The following is a 22253-nucleotide window of genomic DNA, read 5'->3' as shown; positions in this document are numbered from 1 at the left end:
AAATAATAAAATATTATAATTTTGAACATATCTTAAAAGATTAAAATTTTCAAATATTTATTAATTGGCAATAGAAAAAAGACGTTCAATGGGCGCGGAGGATGATAAATTTGTCTTATAAAATGAATAAAATTTCTTGCTTATAGGATATTTATGCAGTATATTAATTTCAAAAGATGGATCATGGAAATATAAAATTATTTCAATCTCGACATCATTTGAATTCTTGAAAAAACAATTATAGTAGAAAACTAATTTAAAACTAAGTGCAGAATAATGGATAAACGGATTATATTAACTTTGAATTTGAAACGGAATAAAAGTTTAGGCGAAGATATATGGAAGCATTATAAAATGGGAAATTGTGTTATATTCCAGCAGATTCAAAACTATAGGAAATGAAGAAAAATGAGGTCAAATAAAGTAATAGGATTAAATGAAGGCAATGAGGAAGCATCAAGTTTACTATTCGGTTCCGAACCCCACGAATCAAAAATAAGTCTAAATAATACGTAAGAAGTTTATTTCAAATCCCCGTATTAAAAATAATAAATTACAAGGAAATTCATATAAATATATTATATGACATACCTAAATACCAATAAATTACTAAAATTTGTAAAAGCAAAGTTGTTTTATTTATAATTCTATCTACCGACCGGGTGTCTCGAAGCACTATTTATTATATTGTTTGGCGCGGTATTTTCAAAAATGGATGTCGAAGCTTTTCAAATCGGGCAATTTAAGATTAAAGATGTTTTAGCTGAGAAAATTCACGATCTATTTGCTGATTTTTTAATGAAGTATATAATAAATTTAATGATTAGTACATATAAATATATGCTTAGTTTTGATATTGACGAAGATAGAATTTATTTAAAGGAAATTAATGTCTTAGCATCAACTATTGATAGAAATACCTTGATAGTAGATTTTGGGCATGTAGAATCATTTAATCAAAATTTAGCAACTACAATTCAAGAAGATTATTACAGGTTACTTTATATAAAATGACCATTTTATATTTTTTTTAGAATATACTCTCACTTATGTTTAGCACTTAAACAAACTGTTGATCGTCACACAACCAAAAAGCAGGCTGAAAAATTTTATTATGTTGGATTTGCAAATATCCCTACAAGATATTCGTATTTATAATGTAAAATGTATTAAATTAATATTTTATCAGATTAAAAGAAATGAATTGCTTAAAAATTGGAACTCTACTAAGAGTGAGTGGGCAAATCATAAGGACACACCCTGTACACCCTGAATTAGTTAGTGGGACATTTGTGTGTTTGGATTGTCAATCAACAGTTAAAGATATTGAACAACAATTTAAATTCACACAAGTATTTATAAATAGTTTTAAAATTATTTTATATATTTTTTAGCCAACAATATGTCATAATCCAGCATGTACGAATCGTAGCAAATTTTTGCTTGATATTCATAAATCAAGATTTGTGGATTTTCAAAAAATTAGAATCCAAGAAACACAATCTGATATATCCAAAAGTAGTGTTCCAAGAAGGTATTTTTTTTAAAAAATATGAATCTTTTAATTTATTTAAGAATGTATTTATGACTGACAAAATTTTAAATTATTTTTAGGAATATATTTTATTTTCAAAAATAACACCAATCTTTTTTATTATCATTCAAAGTTTAGGATTTTTCTTTTTGTTAAATACTTTATCAACTGTCAAATTTATAAAACTTTAAAATAAAATATTGGATTAGACTCAAAATAAAATACTCAAATTGAATCATTTTTTTAAAAAAAATTTTAGATCTGGTTTAACCTTAAATATAAATAATTTAATTCTTGAATAATTTTTTTTATATTATATGTTTATATTAAAATAAAATAGGGTCTGATCCAATTAGATAAAATTTAAGCCCATTACTAAATGATCTGGTTCTTTTTCTAAAATATAGATATAAGGTGTTTTTTAAAATTAGTGAAGCTTGGTTATAGTTGTAAAATTTATAAAAATTAAAATTTCAAAAATCGAGCTCAAATCCATTGTTGGGCTCTCAAAGTCAATTTTAGGTGTAATCTGTTTTAAGAATTTTAAATTACTTGATAAATATTTTATCTAAGTTTTTAAGGTATATACCATTTTATAGTACTTAAAATTTACTTAAATTATTTAATGTCAATATATTTCCAGTAAAACCAAAATGAGATATTTTGATTAGATGGATATAGTGAAATTAACCAATGTGTGAATAAATTTTTAATCATTAGGCATGATGGGCCTTCCCAAAATGTTTGCCAGGCATGATTGGGTTTGAACATAAATTTTCAGTGAATCATGGAAATTAATTTTAAAAATTAAAATGTATATTTGCTAATTTAATTCTGGAAATGGAATCATTTTTGAAAACATGATTACATAAAATTTCAATTGAATGGAAAATAATTTAAAGTAATTAAAGGAAAATTGAACATTTAATAACTAATTGTTTAATTTTTCTCATATTTATTTATAAATCTAAAAGATAATTGATGCAGTTTTAAATTTAATGAATATATTCAAAGATGATGAAAGGATTCCATGTTCATGCCATATATTAAATAACAATGCATTATATTTTTGAAAATTGTTTACCTAAAATATAACCATAAGTAAAAATGGTGTTAAAAAGATAGTGCAATATTTTAAGCAATCTGCAGCAAGCTCAGATATTCAATTAAGATATAATAACTATAAAACTATGTATATATTATGATACAAAGTTACTTATAAAATCATATGATGGAGTATAAGTTTACCTGATTAACTAACAAGAATTAAATATAATAGGTGATCATTGATATAAATATCATATGCCAGTTAGATATTTTTTTATCTATATTCAAAGAATCCTCAGATAATCTGAGTACACATTCTCATCCCACTATAAATAAATGAAATTTATATATGGAAACAAAAAAATAATAAAATTTTATCAATATCCTAAGATGATAACAAGACATGTCTTTTAAAGGATAGATTTATTATGCAGCTACTACATAAGATAGGCTAAATTCTAAATCCAAATTTCAATAGTCTTAAGTTTTTAACAGGTGATGAAAAGGTAGATACATATAAAACAACTAAAAATGCTAAATGAATGAAAATAATACAATATGCACGAAACAATGCCAACTAATTTTTAACTGATTCATCCTGCATAAAAAATCCTAGATAATTTTGAGATTATTCTGATAAAGCCTTAACATCTACTGATTAAAGTTCTGAAGATGAAACTTAAAAGATTCATTGCTCATAAAACAAATGCCAATGATATTGAAGTTTTGGAAGCAGGGAAATTCATTTCCTTTTTTGAAAAAATTAGCTGCTAAAATTTTGTCTGCCTCAACAAGTTCGGCTTCTAGTGAAAGGTTATTTTCTATAGCCAACCTCTTATCGGAGGAAAGATGAATACAATTAAAATTAATAAAAAAAGATGGACATTCTTCTTTCTTAATAAAAGTTTTAATTTATAGATTGTAACTATTTTGTGTTATTAATATGGTATATGCAAATAAAAACTATGATAGAATAAATTTAAAAAAGTGTAAAAGTATAGCAAGAAAGTTTTGAAATTAAAAATACCATGAATTTTTGGGTGTGATGGATTTGATCAAAATATTGTTATTTGTGAGCGAGCGCTCTGGTCAAAATTTTTTTTATTAACCCTTTCGCGCCCAGCAAGATCATTTGTCATCAAAATTTTTAATCAATTAATTTTTATATTTAAAGAAACTAATGGTTGGTACTTAGAGATATTAATTTTTAAAACAATATTTATTATTTCGTATTTTATCATTAACCTGTCAAAATCATTATTTTATTATATCAAAGTACAAGTATTTTATGTTCATGGGAAATATTCTGGGCGCAAAAGGGTTAAGTGTGAAAGGGCATGAATTTTATTATTATCCATGAGCAAGTGGATTGTGAGTAAAAAATTAGGCTTGCACTAATTTTGAGATTACTTTTGGACAATGAAACTCACCAGATATGTTTATTACCATAAATATAGTTAAAAAATTGAAATTTTATTTTGCTTTCATAATTTTGGGGAAAATAAACTAATTTTTAATCTTTATCTATGAGTAATTTGAGATTATTTAAAATGAGATTGCACTATATTGACTTTGAGAGCCCATAACTCCAGAATAATTTAAGCTAAAGCTTTACTTTGATAATTATTTAAGTTGGACTTATAATTATCATACATAGTTTTATTTGTTTTCAAACATGCTGGTCAAAATCTCGTTTTTTGGTTGATTTGTTGGAATGACCCTATATCCAGCTCATAAAAAAATAATCAGCTACTATCCAAATTTTTTTTAATGCCATTAAAATTGGAGGTTGATTTATACTGTCTGAAGCTAGTAAACCTGAATATTTATTATTTTTAGATTTCATGTATATTAATAGTTTTTTTAAAATAATTTTCTAAATACTTTGCTAACAAATTTTTAATTTTTAGATTTCTAGGAACTCATAGTTTATTCCAGGGATTCAAACCAAACCTGGAGAAGAAAACCCGGGTTTTTGGGAAAACAATCTAAACTTGAACCTGAATCCCGTTTACCAAACCCGTAAATTTTATTTGAACCCGAGTTCAACCAGGTTCAGTGTATTGTTTAAAATCATATATTAAGATATTTGTATAATTTTAAATACAAATATTAATAATTTAATTGAGATTTTATAATATTTTCAAATTTCCAATTAAGTGAAGCGGTAATAATTTTGAACAACTTAATTTATTTACGCCATTTTTAAAACTTATTTAATTTATTCTCAAAGATTCCTATTGGAGTGTTAGTAAATTTTAAACACTTAAATTCATTTACGCCATTTATTTTTAATTTTATGATTATTAATTAGAGGAAAATGAAAGTGAACAAGTCAAAGTAGAAATTATTATGTTGTGTTAATTTAAAAAATTATTTCAAATTTTTTTTAAATCGTATAACTATGCTTTGTATTTTTAACAATATTTTGCCTATAATAAAAAAATAATTTTTTATGCCAATTTATATCTAGTTTTTTAATTATGATATAAATATTTTTTTTTATCAATTCAAAAATTCTAAAACCCGAGCTGAACCCGAAACCAAATCCGGGTTCAAAAATATTTCCCTGAAAACCCAAACTGAACCCACCTATTTTTATTTTACCTTAAACCACACTCAAACCGAACACGGGCAAAAATTTGGCTGAGTTTGCATCTCTGGTTTATACTATTTATTTTTTTCGATATTTTTTATAACTTACTATGCCTTTTAAAAAAAATTTTGGATGGCCTGGAATTTTTTTTACTTATCTTTAAATTTTCTGGATTGCCATTTTAAAGTGTTTAACATTTTCTATTAGTTAGAATTTGTAGTTTATCAAAATAAATAATTTTTTTGAAATTTTATAACATACCTATACATTTTTTAGAGCTTCCTTTAAATTTTCTAAATCACCTTGAGATGTTTAACATGATTTCATTTTTGTCCTACCCTTCATAAAGCTATAAAATTTGTCATAATTAACACTTCATAGTATATATGACTGGATATTAATAATAAATAATTATGAATGAGGAGTTTTTAAAATCATTATATATGCTAACCCTTCATAGGCTATGCCTAACCTGATATAAAATGTAATAATAACCTTGGCTGACGTATTTGCCATCTAAATTCACATCAATGACAAACATTATTGAATGTAATATGATATATATAAATCAAATGTCAATAATGGTAATTTTTTGTTTATTAATTAATTTGACAATTTTTTGCTTTCATTTATGCTCCTCCATAAATAATAATATTCATGCTTCTTTTAATTCAAGCTTTGATATGATAGTGAGAGGTGAAATGGTAGATGTGGCAAGACCTGGAGACAAATGTGATTTTATTGGAACTCTGATTGTCATACCTGATATTTCAAAATTAGCTACTGCTGGTAAGAATAATATGTGATTTTATAATAAAAACGGATATATTAATAGATTATAATAGCATATAGTAGATTAAAGGTTTAGCCATGTTGGCCTACAGCTTACAAATTAGTGATAGCCATGAAATTGGCTAATTAACCCACTGTCAAAAGGGCTAACCTTGAAACCAAATTAAAATCAGAAAATGGGAAATTATTGTACATAGGCCGTTTTAAAAATTGGCAAGTTTTTAGTTTAATTTTAAATAAAATTTTTGAAATTATTTCCATTCCTTAAATTTCAATATGTTGATAACATTGAAAAAAAATACATTTTTGAGTTCCATATTGGCCAAAAAATATATTTTGTACCAAGTTATGAAATGTTTAGAACTTGTTACTTATTAAAATATGCTACTTTATTTCTATTTTATTTATAAATAAATTCACATTTGTTATCTTTGAAAATCAATTATTACATCTAATAAGTATTAATATATTATATAAAAGTAATTAAATAAATTAATTCATGACATTTAATTTAGCCATGATATAAAAAATAATTTTTCTCAAGGTGCCCGAATTGAAAGCAGCACAAGAATAAAAGGAGGAGAAGGTACTCAGAATGAAGGTGTAAAAGGTTTAAAGGCATTGGGAGTCCGGGATTTGACTTATCGATTGGCGTTTCTAGCTTGTAACATAGAATTCTCTAATATGGATGTGCCAAAAAAAATCAATAATAAAATATATTACTTTATCTTTATATTTAGCATCAAGGATATGCAAACCTGGCCTGTTTCGTTCCAATAATTTTTTAGACAAATTTTTAAATTTTTTCCTAATGTCAATTAAGGCCTCATATATCTACTCTATGGCTATCTATTTCTATAATGATAATAATTTGTATTTTGATAACTGTATTTATAATTGAATCATATATCATAAATAATTTGTAGAATTTTTAATGAATTTATTATTTTCTTTATAGATTTAGTATTTTAAATAGACAGCTCTTAAAATAGAAAGAACTAAGCACATATTAATCAAAATAAATGTATTAACCTAAAAATACCTATCAAAATTTTAGCTCTTAGGTTGGCCTATTAAAGTTTTAATAACTAAAAATTTTCGAAATCTGACCAGATTTTTTATTTCAAGGTTGGCTAGTCTGTATATGAATTGGCAAGCCTATTTTTTTATTAAGGCATTGCAGATCATGAACTATGACAATTCTTAGATCGAAATTATTTAAAAATCTGTTCCCATTGGGTGACCACCTACTTAATTAGAACCGAATTGCTCTACTTGTGGAGCACAAAATGTATGAAAATGAAATATATATTGGATAAATTTTAATTTTTAGATGCTGAATTAAGTAAGAAAGGGTCAAGATTTTACCATTTTTTATCATTAAGCGATTAGAATTTTAGAATTCCAATCTTGAGTGCACATTATATTTTCAATTTTTTTAAAGATGGGCATTAATACAATGTTGGATGGTGAGATCAGTGCCGAGATGATCAAAGAACAGATGACTGAAGAAGAATGGTCTAAGATTTACGAAATGACTCAGGACAAAAACCTCTACCAGAATCTTATAAGCTCACTATTTCCCGCAATTTATGGTTATTTTATATATTTATTGGAACATCCAATAAGAAAGGGAGCCTTATATTATATTTGGCTAAATAATTTCATGATCATGAGAGTGTTTTTTTTTTAATTTTTACATCTTTGATAATAGCAAGCAATTCAAATATTTTCTTACCCAAAAAGAATTAGAAATATAATTATAATATATAAATAATAAGGGCTTTGATTAATGTATTATCCTATGACATTGAATATTATAACAAGGGATGTTGATATTGGATGATACTTCCAATTTTCACTGACCAGAATGATAATTAATTTTGATAAATTAAAAAAATGTTTAGTTTGCATTATGCTATGATTGGACAATGAAGAAGAAAATGTCTTACCCATTATTAAATATTTTATTATTAGATGCACAGTAATTGAGGGCCAATACTCACGGTATATGCTATAAGCCCGAATTTTTATAAAAATAATCATTACAAATGTATATGATATTCCAGTGTAGTTATATTTTTATATAAATAAATTGTATATTTAGTTTTAAATACATTTGATTAAGATTTGAAATATAAATTTTTTGGAAGGCATAGGAGTATTTTTGCTAAACGGTCTAATTTGGGTCAGTTTTTAAAAATGGCTTGGTTAAGACTTTAACAAAAATGATTTGCAAGCCTCAAGTTTTGGCAAATGAAGTCCACACCTTTCGCCATATATTAACAAAATATACAGGCCTACATAATATTATTTTGGCTAAAATCTTAATCGGGCCATTTTAAAAATCCACCCAAATTGGGCCGTTTAACAATACTACATAGGAGACACTTACTAATATTGCCTATTATACCAGCCTTTTCTATGTTAAATTTAAAATATTTTTTGACGTTAACATATACTTTGTAAGTATAAGTGGTATCTTTTGGGGATCGGTATTGGCTAAATAGGTGGCATTAGTGCATCTCTAATTATAACAGTGGGACCTATAAACAACAATATAAAGTAAGTGTGGGATTTTGCATTTAAATACCTTTTAGTTTAAGATATTTTATTTACAAAACATTCACAAGCTGAAAATAAAATCTAATTTAATCAAATGTGCAACATTACGTTAGTGATGAAGCATGAAGTTTATTATTAGGAAAGTAATTATTTTTTTGCAAAACTAGAGAAGAGATAGATGGGAAAGGTACATTAGGGAAATTCGCGGGGCGCTATTTCCTCTTCTTGCCCCTGGTGGCTAATGCTTCTATCTTGTCCGGCCTTCTGCAGTACGAAGTTGACGGGCTGAGTGTCAGACGATTTTTATCTCTTCAGCACCGAGATACTGCTCCTGATAGGATAGGTCATTAGCTTTAGCAGTTTACCAATTCCAATGGATTACCAAGGTGAGTACACGGATGCGCTTGGTCATAACTTCGACTAGCTTGGGATCCGAGTTTACGTTGAGCAGATCCACCACATCTTTTATGTGTTTGATTTTGGGGTGGTCCCTGTGGCCTTGCATCTCGGCTCCGCTAGATCTGTGCTGAGATTTAGCGTATTTCTCCTCCGAGGAGGTGCGTAGCCTGATCTCACGTCCAAAGGATGTACACGTCATGCTCCTATGGTCAGTTATGCTGCTAGAGGGGGATCTGTCTTTGTGTAGCCTGATCTATGGTTGTGGCTAGCATAGAGAGAGGGCTTGAATAGCCGCCATCATCGTCAGCATGTCAGAGTTGCTGGTACTTGGCATCTCTAGGGAGTTGTTCGGAGTGAGTTCATTTGCTGCCTGTCCTAGATTTATTGGATTTGGAGCAGCTATTTGTCCGCATTTGTTGCGAGTGGTCTTCTCATGATAAATCAAGTAAGAGACTGAAATAGGCGAAATAACAAATAATATCGGAAAAGACAATAATGGTTAACAATTAGTAATATAGTATGTGTATTTATATAAATAAATATTATCGGGAAATATTTAACATGTTAAAATTAGCGAAATTGGTTTTGTTTTTTGAGTAATATGACTAAATTGCAAACTATTGTTTTATTTTAAAATTTAAATCAATTAGATTGTATAATCGATTATGACTCATCCTGTCCAATAAGTTTTTATTCTTTTTAGAGATGAAAATTCCAACTCTACATTTGCCATTGTTGAATTAGAAGGAAAATTTTGAGATTTTTTTAAAATTATTTATAAAATATATATCTTCTGTGCAAATATTAAAAAGAGAATGCATTTTATTATTAAATATATGATATTAACATTAGTCGAAATTTTTTTTACCCAGCCTGAACCCCAAATTTTTTTTAAAAGTTTTGCCGGCCTGAACTCGAATTATTTTAAAAAAATTACCGGCCTGGCCAGGCCCGAATTTATTTAAATATAGAAATTAATTTTTATTATTACTTTAAATAAAAGAAATATGTTATATAGCGTTTAGTTTCAATAAATTAAATCAAAATTTTTTATTTTACATAAAAAATTCACTTATGCTATTTCTTAATATAACTTATAAATAAAATTAATTGATAATTGAGTCATAGGTATTGTAAAACCCTTCTTACTTTATTTCTTTTTCTTATTTTTCGTTTGGGGTTTTACTTTTACTCTTCTTTCTATTTTATTTGCTATTTTCTTTATTTACCTTACAAAGTTTAATATATATAATATATATATATTTGATGTTAATTCAATTTCAATGTCAAAACTTCTTTTTATTTCATACTTAAAACATAAAAACAGAAGAAAAAATAAATAAAAATATAATCATCGTTATCCACGCTTTTATATATTTTTTTACAATCTTATTATTTATTTATAGAAAAAAAGAATAATAATATAATCATCGTTTTCCACACTTTTATATATTTTTTACAATCTTATTTATTTATAGAAAAAAACAATAATAATATAATCATCGTTTTCCACGCTTTTATATATTTTTACAATCTTATTTATTTATTTATAGAAAAAAACAATAATAATATAATCATCGTTTTCCACGCTTTTATATATTTTTTACAATCTTATTATTATTTATTTATTCATGGTTGATATCCCTCGTCAATCTTCTTTCCCTTATTTATTTATTTACTTTTTACATTATCGATTTTCTTCATTATCATTCGTTTAGTTGTAATTTCCTTTGCCATTATACCTATTCTAGTCGGAGGTTTTGGTAATACGTCTTCCTCCCTTGACATGCCCCCCTCAGAAAATGTGATCCTCCGCATCCTTCTCCCAGAGGCTCTCCAATTCAGAATCGTTAATTAAAACCTCCCACCAATCTCCTAATTCTCCATTTTATCCTTCAGCTCCGCCTAGCGTCGCCGCTATGTCTTCTAACTCTTCCATCTCCGTCACTTCCAGACTGTCCCTCAGATCTTCCGTCGCTGGGCCCTCAGGAATTGCCTTCACCACCGCCGGATAATTCTTCACCCGTGCCTCATTTTCCACCATCAAATCGACCACAATAGGATTTTATTTTATTATAAATTCATATTGCCTGTGTTATAATTATACATTAATTTGATATAATAGGAGGCTCTATCAACAAATATAAATTTGTCTGTAATTTTTAAATTATAAGATTAATTCTTTTATTTGTTGATGTTTTTATTGTTGTGTTTCTTTAAGGTCATCCCCAAGTCTAGTTGAACCTTTTTTTTATTTTGCATTTCTAAGATCATTTTGTATCAATTTTATAAAAGCATATATATTTGGAGATGAGGATTTGACTGATTTATTTAAAGCAGAATGCCAGCCCTCTAGGTGATCTTGAGGAAACATTGAATTTTGTCCTATTAAATAATAAATTATTAATTTATTTTATATATTTAGTATACCGAGCCAGGTTTTATTTATGTATTAAAAAAACTATCCATAAGAAGATTATTGTTGCAAATATATGGCAACCGTCATTTATATCTTCAGGATTTAGTAGAGTTAGTATACACATTCTTCTTACAATAGTTCTAACCAGGGTTGGCAAGTCGGCCAATTTACTGTCAAATTCAGTCAATTGACCAGAGGAGTATTTGACCTGGTCAAATACGGTCAAATGCTCTAAAAAAATCTGAAAAAAAAAATTTAAAATATGTTTAAAACAGGAAAAAACGATATAAATACATGTGATCACAATGTTGCTTATTTTTTGGGTCCCCGGAGCATCTCACTAGTAGTGAATTCAATGAAGTATATGATATAATTCAAGAATTAGCCATTTTACAAGGTTGTGATGACCAAAATATTTTAAGTGATACAATTAATATCAGAAGCATAATCAGCATGTTAATAGCAATATACATGGAAAACAGTAGTTTCCATAATAAACAATCAATTCTGACCTCAATTTATTAGATTAAACTTTGCCAACATGCCCATTAAGAGACTAACAATTTCTAGTTCTTCTAAAGAAAAAGGTCGATTTGGGTTAAAATTCTTTTGAAAATAGAAATCGAAAGATATAGACATCGGGAAAATTGATTAAAGAAAATGATAATATTGAATATGAGTCAGAACAAGACTCTGCCACAGAGATCTAAACGTTAGTTATTGAATGACAATGAATTTAAAAAATTAATATTATAGATACATTTTATTATTATATTTAAAATAAAATTAATATTGACTTTAAAAAACATATATTTGAATTGCGTAAGTTATATTGAGAAAATGCATATGTGAAATATTCTTAATCATTAAAATTAATCTTAAGTAATCATATTTATATAGTTGCATCATCTGATATAAGAATTGCTTGATTGAAATAATTATCTTATATATTGTTAAGAAATTGATTAGAAATATCTGATATATTTATGAATAGAAAATTACCTGGATAAAAAATGTATATGATATTAAAAATTGCTTGCTTGGATTTGATAATAATTACTTGGAATTATCTAATATATTAAATAAATGCATATTGGATAATTACGATTAAATAAGCATAATAGAATAATTACGTTAATAATGGAACAATTACGTGCATATAAATTCATATGAATGAAAAAATGGTCCATTTTAACCGAAAATGGACCATTTTACGATCAAAGCCCTTCCGAAAATATGTACTATACATTTTCGGCTTGAGATCGTACTTCTATAAGCTTTTTTCAAAAATCGGGCTGCAGGCCTCTTTTATATTCAAAACAATCGGCATCTTTATTTTAAATTCTTTTCTATATATAGTGTTTTATAATTATGTAATTTAACTTCTAAAAATATGCAATTATAGACCTCCATAATATAATATTAAATGTAGGAAAGTTATAATATTCAAATAACGTAACCTTTAAAATATATAACGTAACCTTTATAATATATAAAACATTAAAATATAACAGCCTAGACCTTAAAAAAAATTACCGCCAGGTGATTGTTATCGGCGAAAAGGATGGTCACAGTACATCTTTGATTATAACTATTTAAAAACGGGTTTTATTGAACGTCATCTAATATTATATTTTACAAACATAATTTATCAAGGTAATGAAGATGTTAAAAAGGGTATTCTTCTCATGTTATTTGGCGGTGTTGGTAAAAGAACGATTGAAAATACTACTCTTAGAGGAGATATCAATGTTTGTGTTGTGGGTGATCCAAGCACTGCTAAAAGTCAATTACTCAAGTTATTTATATATTTTATTTTGTTTATCTTTGGAAGCTAGTTGTTGATATGCTCAAGAAACATTTTGCTTACATATTTGATTCTCATCCTAAGGCCATTTAATATTTTATTCTATGTGATATGTGATATATAGAGCTTTTGCCCTTTAGTGTTGAAGGTTCAACAGAGCTATGCTAGGTTTTCCTCGTTTCCATCTAATTGGAACTAATTTAATTTGGGTGTAAAGGGAGCCTCCACACTTTTGTGGGCAAGCCTCACGCACTTGAACGCACAACATTTCGAAAATGTTACTTAAACCTCTATAAGCTTATTTAAAAAGGAGTGGGGCAGAAAAAGAGCCTATACCCGAGAACTACAGCATAATTTAATTACTTTAAAGGTGGGTGGTGGCTGATTTTAAGTTTAAATTCTTTAGTGTAAGTCTAATGTTCATAGAATATGTAAATAAAGATATGATTAAATAAAAAAATTTGCCTGATCAGTATGATAGAGTTTTATATTAATAATTCATACCACACAAATACAGTACTATCATTTATTCGCACCGGATCATAGTAAAATTTTATTCATTTAAAAAGTCATTAAATCATATGTTGGGTAATGTTATGATAAACCTTGATCAAATTTGATGCTTACAAATCATCTTAATATTTTATTCGGTACAATTTATGAATAATTCGATTATTTAAAAAAAAACTTATTTTTTATGCGAATATATGATAAGCTCAATTTATAAATCCTAACCTTCTCACCACCCCAATTCCTGCTATAGCATAGATTATTCTCAGCTATAGATTTTATTTTTATTTAGCCTAAAAAATCATAAATTAAATAAACAAAAAACTAATTAATTTAATTTTGGGTAAATATTTTGGCCCAATTTAATAAAAATTTAATTGATCACATCTAATTGAATTTTTTTTAATATCATTTTATAATACTTACTATATTAGACATAAATAGATTTCTCATTAAAACCCAACAAAATGCTTAAATTTTTTTATATATGTGAGCCAATTGGAATTTTTAAAAATACTTTTTTTATATAGAGCAGTTGAAGAATTCAGTCCACGAGCTGTGTACACTAGTGGTAAATCTAGTTCAGCTGCTGGGCTCACAGCTGCTGTTGTCAGGGATGAGGAAACTGGTCAGTTTGTTATTGAAGCTGGAGCTCTTATGCTGGCCGACAATGTAATAAAAAAACGTATAATATTATTTATCAGAGAACCTGTATCCTATTTTTATGAAATTTAAGTAAATATCACTAAGAGGGCTGGGAATTTTGCGTCACTCACCCTGTATCTTGTGCCAAACGGATCCCCATTAGCCTATGAGTGGACATCACATATATATGTTTCAAAATCGTCATTGGCACATCTCCGAAATTTTATCTAGGGTTTAAAGACTACTAGCTAGATTTTTTACCACTACATTTTAGTCCTAGTGAAGTTAGAACCATAATTATCAAAAAACGAGAGATACGTTTTTCTTTAAAAAATGTATAATGATTCGCTCATATTTAAGTTTAATACAGCATCTTACTTGCGAATATATAATTATGATTAGATGAGTATTATGATATGTTAAAATAAAAAAGCTTGAAATTGTATTCTCTTAATGAGTGAACACAATAATAAAAAAAATAAGCTTAAATTAATTTTTTTTGTAAATTATGATTTGAAAAGGGGGTATGTTGCATTGACGAATTTGACAAAATGGACTTAAAAGATCAAATTGCCATTCACGAAGCAATGGAACAGCAAACTATCTCCATTACAAAAGCAGGGGTAAAAGCTACTCTAAACGCAAAAACTTCTATTCTTGCAGCCGCTAACCCTATAGGGGGCAAATACGACCTTTCAAAATCGCTTAAGGCTAACATCAGCTTGAGTGGTCCTATCATGTCTAGATTTGACTTGTTTTTCGTTCTGGTGGATGAATGTAACGAGGTAATTATAATAGGCACTTTCCTGTAAACGTTTCTCCTTTAAAAAATAATTGTAATTTTGTAAAAGAAAATATTTTTTCAAAACCATTTAAATAATCTATTTTAAGATGTAATCTAGTTAGCATGTTATATATTGGTTTTATTCTATGTTTAACCTCCTTTATATAATAGTTGTTGCTAAAAATATTTAGATAATTGATAACGCTATAGCTAGCAAAATAATAGCCCTTCACAATAACGATAATGATGAGCAACTCAAACAAGTCTATTCCTACAAGTCCATTCAGAAATACATACTGTTTGCTAGGAAATTTAAACCAATGGTAATTTATATATTTTTTAAAAAATAATTGTCATACATAATTAGATCCTATATTTTAAATTTGCACAATTAACATAAAATTTAAGATAAGCAAAGCGGCGGCTAATTGTATCGTGGACAAGTTTAAACAGCTTAGACAGAGAGATGTGTCAAGTATTACTAAATCGGCATGGAGGATCACCATTCGACAGTTAGAAAGCATGATTCGAATAAGTGAAGCTATAGCTAAAATGTATTGCCTTGATATGGTATTTTAAAATATTTTTTTTTAATTTTAATTCTTCTTTTTTAAAAAAAATAGGGTTATTGTTGGCCTAGCACTTGAGTCATGCAAGTCATATTCTGGCCTAAAAAATTTAAGTAGCTTGGACATAATTTTTTTGAAATTAGGGCTGGAATTTAAATAGATATAAAATTATATTTTTCTTATATTATTAAAATAAACTATAACAAAATAATTAAGGTTTTTTAAAAATTCAATTTATAATTTTCAAATGAAAATTTTTGGGTTGGACATGAAACGTAATTTTAAATTTTTTTGGCCAAACTTAAAAATTATAGGAAATGCTTAGGGCAATTGAATTTCAGATAAACTGAATTTTAATTTCTATAAAACTTATTAAGTTTTCAATATAATTTACTTATAACAATAATATCAATAGTTAATTTTATATACATAAGCATCTTATAATATCGATTATAATAAGCGACCGTTAGAACTGGCCTATCAGAAATCAATATTGAATTGCAAAAAATTGTTAAATACTCATTAAAGCATAAATTAATTTCATTTGCCGATTACTCCCTTCCTTATAAGATATTTTTTATTTAATAACTTATTCTGAAGTTTTATTAACATTTCAAGTGGTTATTACGTATATTAAAAATTTATCGAAGTCATATTAACTTCATAACTTCTAATTTTAACGTCTTTAGCTTACTTAAAGTATATAGTGTAATTGTCAATTGTCATAACCTTAAGTTTTTTAAATATTATCTGAGTAAAGACTTTGAAAATAACATTCTTAATTTTAAAAAATTTGGATGCATCTATGTTTTAAATATACTTTAATTTTAATCAAATTATTTTCAAAATCTAAAATAAAACAAATTTTGATTTTCTAAGGAATGAGTGATTTCTTTTGAAATATTTTCAGTCAGTTGGATTCGAAAAAAAATAAAGCAAAACTACTCTGTCTTTTATCTCTTTCAAATACTTACCATTCTAATAGAAATATCTTATCACAACTTTATAAATTGAATTTTTATTTAATATAATATTATAGGTAGAACCAGCCCACGTTTTAGAAGCTTACAACCTATTAAATAAATCTATTATAAGAGTGGATCATCCTGATATAGAAATTGACAGTTATCTCGATCAATCTATCAACCTTCAAGCTGATTCACAAAAATCATCTCTTATAACACCCACTCAAAAGAAGTCTTTAGGTTTGTATAGTGTTATAAATTATATAAAAAACCAGTTTTACCTAACATTTTTATATTCATGACTAATGATTTATTAGATCGAGATATACTCATTGATCTAGAAAAATCACCTATTCCCCGGAAAAATGTCAAAGTAAATTATTAGAATTTGTATTACATGTTAAAAAATTTTGCTCTATTACCATAATTACTATACTTAATACATGATATTATCTAAATTCATTATTTAACATTTTTAAAGCTATCCTACAATGAATACAAATCCATAGCAAACATGGTTTTAATTTACATGAGGCAACAAGAAGCTATACTCGAACAAGACACTACAATACAACAACAATCATCAGAGGATACCTTATCTCAATCAACATCTTCTAATTATCTCAAAAGAAGTCAAATAATTCAATGGTATTTGGATGAGATATCGGCTGATATAGACTCTGAAGCTGAACTTATAGAAAAAAAATTGTTGATTGAAAAAATTTTGGATAGACTTATCGATATAGTTTTGATTTTATATATACATATACTCCTATTGAATTCCATTTTAAATCAACCATATCATCTAAATAATGGTGACTTTCATTTTATTTTGCTATAACTGAGTGGAACTTTTGCGTTCCTTAAATTTTATTAGTTAATTCAAGCTACATAATTATATTAGAAGATTTGTTGCTTAAAATAACTTATCCAAGGTGTTTAAATTGACCTTATTTTCAAGATTTTTGAAAAAAAAGGATCAAATGTCCTTATTTCGATATCATTTTGTAAAAATTCTGATTTTTGATAATAAACTGATTATATTTGTTTTCCTAGCATAGTTGAGTGGGCTATAAATTTTCTAAATTGGAATGAATTTTTAATATTTTCAGGCCAAATGAGCAGAAGAGACTTCAATTTATTAAAAATAATAGTTTAATTTTATAATATATCATATTGTCAGAGTTGTTAACGCTCCTTTTTAAAAGTAGCTAGCTCCCACTCCCGCTCCTACCTTCTCAAAAGGAGCTAGCTCCCGTTCCCGCTACTACATTTATAAAAGGAGCTAGCTCCCGCTCCAAGTAATATAGTGTCACTCCAAAACCGCTACTTTTATTTTCATTTTTTAGAAGGTACACGAAACAAAATCATATTTTTTTTATCAAAAAGCTTTATTTATATTAAATGATCTATCAAAATGTTTATAACCATTTATTAGCTTTTAAAAGTAATAAATTTTCTAAATTAGAATCTAACAAACATCCACGCCTCTCCCCTAAGACCTATTTTACAATACTAAATAGGCGCTCCACAGGAGCACTAGAGGGAAGCGGGGTATTTATTTTATAAAGATATTTTTTAATTCAAGAATTTATCAAAAATAGTAATTTTGGTATCATTATTTAAAAAATATTTGTCCAGTATATTATCATCCTGATGATCAATTTCATGGAATCCAAAAAAAATCTTATAAATCAATTAGTATTTAAAAGAAAGATTTTTTACTTTTAGATGCTTTTTTAGATTGAAGCTGCTAACTTTTGAAAGTTTAAAATATTTTTTGTATAATGGAAATGGAAATTTGATTTCTTCATCTATGATCTCTAAAACTATTTTTTATTATTTATAAAATGAATATTAATATGACTTACAAAACTTTCAATATAAAAAGGAAAACTTGATGTTTAATATTTAAAATGATTAGATGAAAAACCAATGTAAAACTCGGCTAAACATTTAATAATGGATAAATTTAAATAAAATAAAATTTCATTTTTATTGAATTTTAATTAACAAATATTATTAATATTTAAAAAATAATTAAATTTATACATTAAATTTAAAGGAGCGGTGAAGTGGCGCTCCTACACTCCAGCCCTAAAAAGAGCTAGCTCCCACTCCTGCTTAGTGTTGTTAAACGGCTCAATTTGAGCCGATTTTTAAAAACGGCTAACTCAATATTTTAGCCAAAAAAATATTGTCTATGCCTCAAGATTTCGTTAACAGATGTTCAAACCTTTGTGCCACCTATGAGCAAAATCTTAAGGCTTGCATAATAATTTTCTTAATAAAATAAAATATTGAGTTAGCCGTTTTTAAAAATCGGCTCAAAATGAGACATTTAACAACACTACCTGCTACTCAATTTTTTAAATATTTATTTCAAATTTCATATATATTTGTTTATTACTTATTATGTATATAATTAATGTATTACTTATTATATATAAGTGATTTAACAATAAAAATATTTTATTGATTGAATATAAACTATAACTGATCATTATAATATATTTAAATGACATAATTTATTGTATAGTTAAATTATATATGTTATACTAATAAAAAGTATATTAAAAATTAAAACCATTGGTTTCTTTACAGAATGATATCGTTATTGGTTTCTTTACAGAATGATATCGGATCGGTAATCGGCCGATATCAATTTAATATCGGGAATATCGGATCGGCCTCCAAAATTTGATATCGGTACACCCCTAATTAAAATAAATAAACTGTCACCAGCTATTAAAATAATTTATAAATATTAGGCGAGTGGGTGGGTTTTACAAAATTTTTATAATCGATGGATGGGTTAAAAATTTCAAAATAACAAGTGGACGGACTTTTTGGCTAAACCTCCCCCCCCCCATGGTAGACCTCTAATATATATTTTAAAAATTAATAAAAATGATTTATATTTTATTCTCTTCTCACTTCCTTAAGCATTAATTAACTAACATTGTTAAATAATAAAATGTATAATTACCAATGGCTTTCCTGCAGATTTGCTAAACCCTAATTTTAAAAGTAGCGCGCTTCAGCTATTTTTCAAAAAATTGGCTCGCTACCCATCAAAAAAATAGCGCCCTAAAAAAATTAATAATTGAAAAAAGGTAGCGCACTATCAGCTATCGCTAACACGCTACTTTAGCAACTCCTTTTTCCTATTTAAAAATCCCTCCCCCCCTTCATACAAAAATAAATTATATTTAATATAACTTTTTATTTATAATATGTATATGTTTGCGACAAAGTATTTTTACTGACAATGTGTTATTTTTACATACAACTTTAAATCATTTTTTGGGTTTGTTTTAATAAATTTAAAAATCGGATTTTATCAGAAATATATTCTATCATGTTTGGAATACCTATCTTATGAATTGTAGACAATTTTGTTGTTAACCTTTGAGTCATTCATAATTTATATAGAAAATATATGAAATCGAATATAAATTATATTAAGTTTAAATGTTTATGAAAAAATTGTCTGAAATTCATAGAGTAGGTATTCCAAACATGATGGAATACAATTCGTATAAAATAAGATTTTTAAATTTAAAAAAAAACACGCTCATAAAATGAATTTAAAGTTGAAAAAATAACACATTGCCAGAAAAAACACATTGAGGCTAACATATATAAAAAATGAATTTTATAAATATTTTAATTTAATATATTGTATAGCTGAGTATAAGTATTTTATCATATAATAGAAAAATAACATTGAAATAAAAAGCAATCTTCATCTTCCTATGGGTGTGGGATTAAGTTCTATTAAATTTGAATTTTTTGCTTAATTATTTACCGAGATAGTAAAAAAGGGGGGTGCATTTGTTAAAAATTACGATTGAGTTGATTTGATATAGAATAAATTATTCTATTGTAAACGTTGAATTTAATTTATTACTTACATCGCCAATTTTTGCCAATAACATTCAAATTTTTAAAAACCTTAATCAAAAAAATTCGTTACTTCACCAATGAAATCAGGAGAAATTTTCTAGATTAGACAAAAAAATTAAATTAATATTATTGGATTTGTTCCTTTTTTAGGGGAACATAAATATTTAAATTTATAATGAATTTTACTTATTTTTAAAAGTTATAACCAATATACATATTTAATTATGCTAAATTAATCAGAATCTATTTTATATAATTTAGGATCACGTTATAATCAAAATTGGAACCTATGGGCTTAAAGGATCTCAGACTCAATTAAAGCTTGATGATCCATTTTTAATTGTTCATCCAAACTATGTACTGGATTTAGATTAAATAAGGCATTATTTAACTTCTATTTTTTACTGTAATTTTATAAATATCTTTTTGTATATACTATTTTTATGGCAAATTTTTTTTGTGACAATTTAAAATATAAAAGCGCCTTAATTTTTTTATAAATTTTACATAATATTTATATAATATATTAATCTTAATTATGATTGGTAATATTGACCTTTTTATTAGAACTAACAAATAATTAGTATTAGTCTTTAATGATAGCTTTAATTGGTGAGAAGATTGTGATATTAAACCTATATTTTATCTTTTTTAATAATATCTTAAATTGCTTATTATAATTTATTAGACACAATTCTTATCTTATAGAATGGGGGAGGGTAGGTAAATTGAAAACTATTTTTAATAATAATAATCATTTCATCATTGGGAGAATTGGTTTCCATAGAAGCTAAGCTAGTTCTTAATGCATTTGTTCTTGTTCCTTGATTGGAGCTGGTCAAAAAAAATTTGCCTGCATGATGAAGATGATACAGGGTCTAATTTACAATCTTGTTAAAAGGTACTTTTAAAAGTAGCGCGCTATTGCTACCATTATTTTAGAAATAAGCACCACGCTAATTAGGTTAATGATGCTTACTACCTTAAGGTACTACCTATCAAATTTGAATTTTATCATTTTTCATTTGGATAGGCACTACCAAATATATTTATAATATATATTTAAAAAATCGTGATTTTTGGAAAGCCTCTATAGCCTAGTAGGCAAGAGCTTGGCTTACTGATCCCATGCTCCCGGGTTTGAATCCCGGGAATAATCATGTTTTTTTTCTTATTCTAACTTGGTGGTTCCATCCTTGGGGGGATGATATATAGAAGGCAGGACTCGACCACGTGATTCCGTATTAATATATTAAATAATAAGGGTCTTATTACATTTTAATAAATTTTGGTCGGTATTTAGCAAATTAGGTTGGTATTAGAATATTTCCATACATTCACTTGGTAGTAAGCATCATTAACCCGCTAATTACGCTACCTTATAATTTTTTTTACGTATCTCTCAACAATAAAAAAATATGCCTAATTGTCATCCCCAAAACTAAAACCACGAAAGTATAACAAATGACTAAATAATTGTTCAACACTAGCATACAATGCAGTATAAATTTTAATATACATATTTTTTATATATACGATATTTTTAGATTTAAAAAAAATGCATCTAAAGAATTTTCAATGTTGTTATTTATTTCAAAAAAATTATTTATAGAATGTGGCGTTTTAGATCTGGCTTATATCTAAAATTATGTAGGGAATAAGTGGATGACCATATTTATCATTTCACCAGGCTACAGCCCCCCTTTAACTTT

At 26.6% G+C, this 22253-nt stretch overlaps 1 protein-coding gene across 2 annotated transcripts; it reads left to right on the top strand.

The window, feature by feature from the left end:
- The first annotated feature begins 987 nt into the window (after positions 1-987).
- On the top strand, positions 988-21019 carry LOC135930558 (DNA replication licensing factor MCM6-like). 2 transcript variants are annotated; one of them, XM_065467374.1, is made up of 16 exons: positions 988-995; positions 1035-1148; positions 1190-1352; positions 1395-1534; positions 5854-5966; positions 6514-6659; positions 7414-7564; positions 13009-13150; positions 14200-14341; positions 14836-15099; positions 15290-15421; positions 15507-15668; positions 16707-16872; positions 16950-17005; positions 17114-17377; positions 20803-21019. In XM_065467374.1, the coding sequence occupies exons 3-16, from the start codon at positions 1200-1202 to the stop codon at positions 20914-20916; spliced, it is 2145 nt and encodes a 714-aa protein (XP_065323446.1). In that variant the 5' UTR covers positions 988-995; positions 1035-1148; positions 1190-1199; the 3' UTR covers positions 20917-21019. The 2 variants fall into 2 exon arrangements, with proteins under 2 accessions (XP_065323446.1, XP_065323447.1); XM_065467375.1 differs by lacking the exons at positions 988-995; positions 1035-1148; positions 1190-1352; positions 1395-1534 and adding an exon at positions 5733-5761.
- Positions 21020-22253: the final 1234 nt, after the last annotated feature.

Source organism: Gordionus sp. m RMFG-2023, chromosome 5 (genome assembly GCF_954871325.1).
Source record: "Gordionus sp. m RMFG-2023 chromosome 5, tfGorSpeb1-WG-v2, whole genome shotgun sequence".
Taxonomy (NCBI): Eukaryota; Metazoa; Nematomorpha; class Gordioida; order Chordodea; family Parachordodidae; genus Gordionus; species Gordionus sp. m RMFG-2023.
Note: the sequence above shows the minus strand (reverse complement) of the source record. Positions and strands in the feature narration are given on the sequence as shown.

Coding starts and splice junctions, on each gene's coding strand:
- LOC135930558 (XM_065467374.1), top strand. CDS start 1,200: ATGAATTGCTTAAAAATTGGAACTCTACTAAGAGTGAGTGGGCAAATC. Junction 7,565..13,008: donor ACTATTTCCCGCAATTTATG/GTTATTTTATAT, acceptor TAATTTATCAAG/GTAATGAAGATGTTAAAAAG. Junction 16,873..16,949: donor CACTCAAAAGAAGTCTTTAG/GTTTGTATAGTG, acceptor ATGATTTATTAG/ATCGAGATATACTCATTGAT.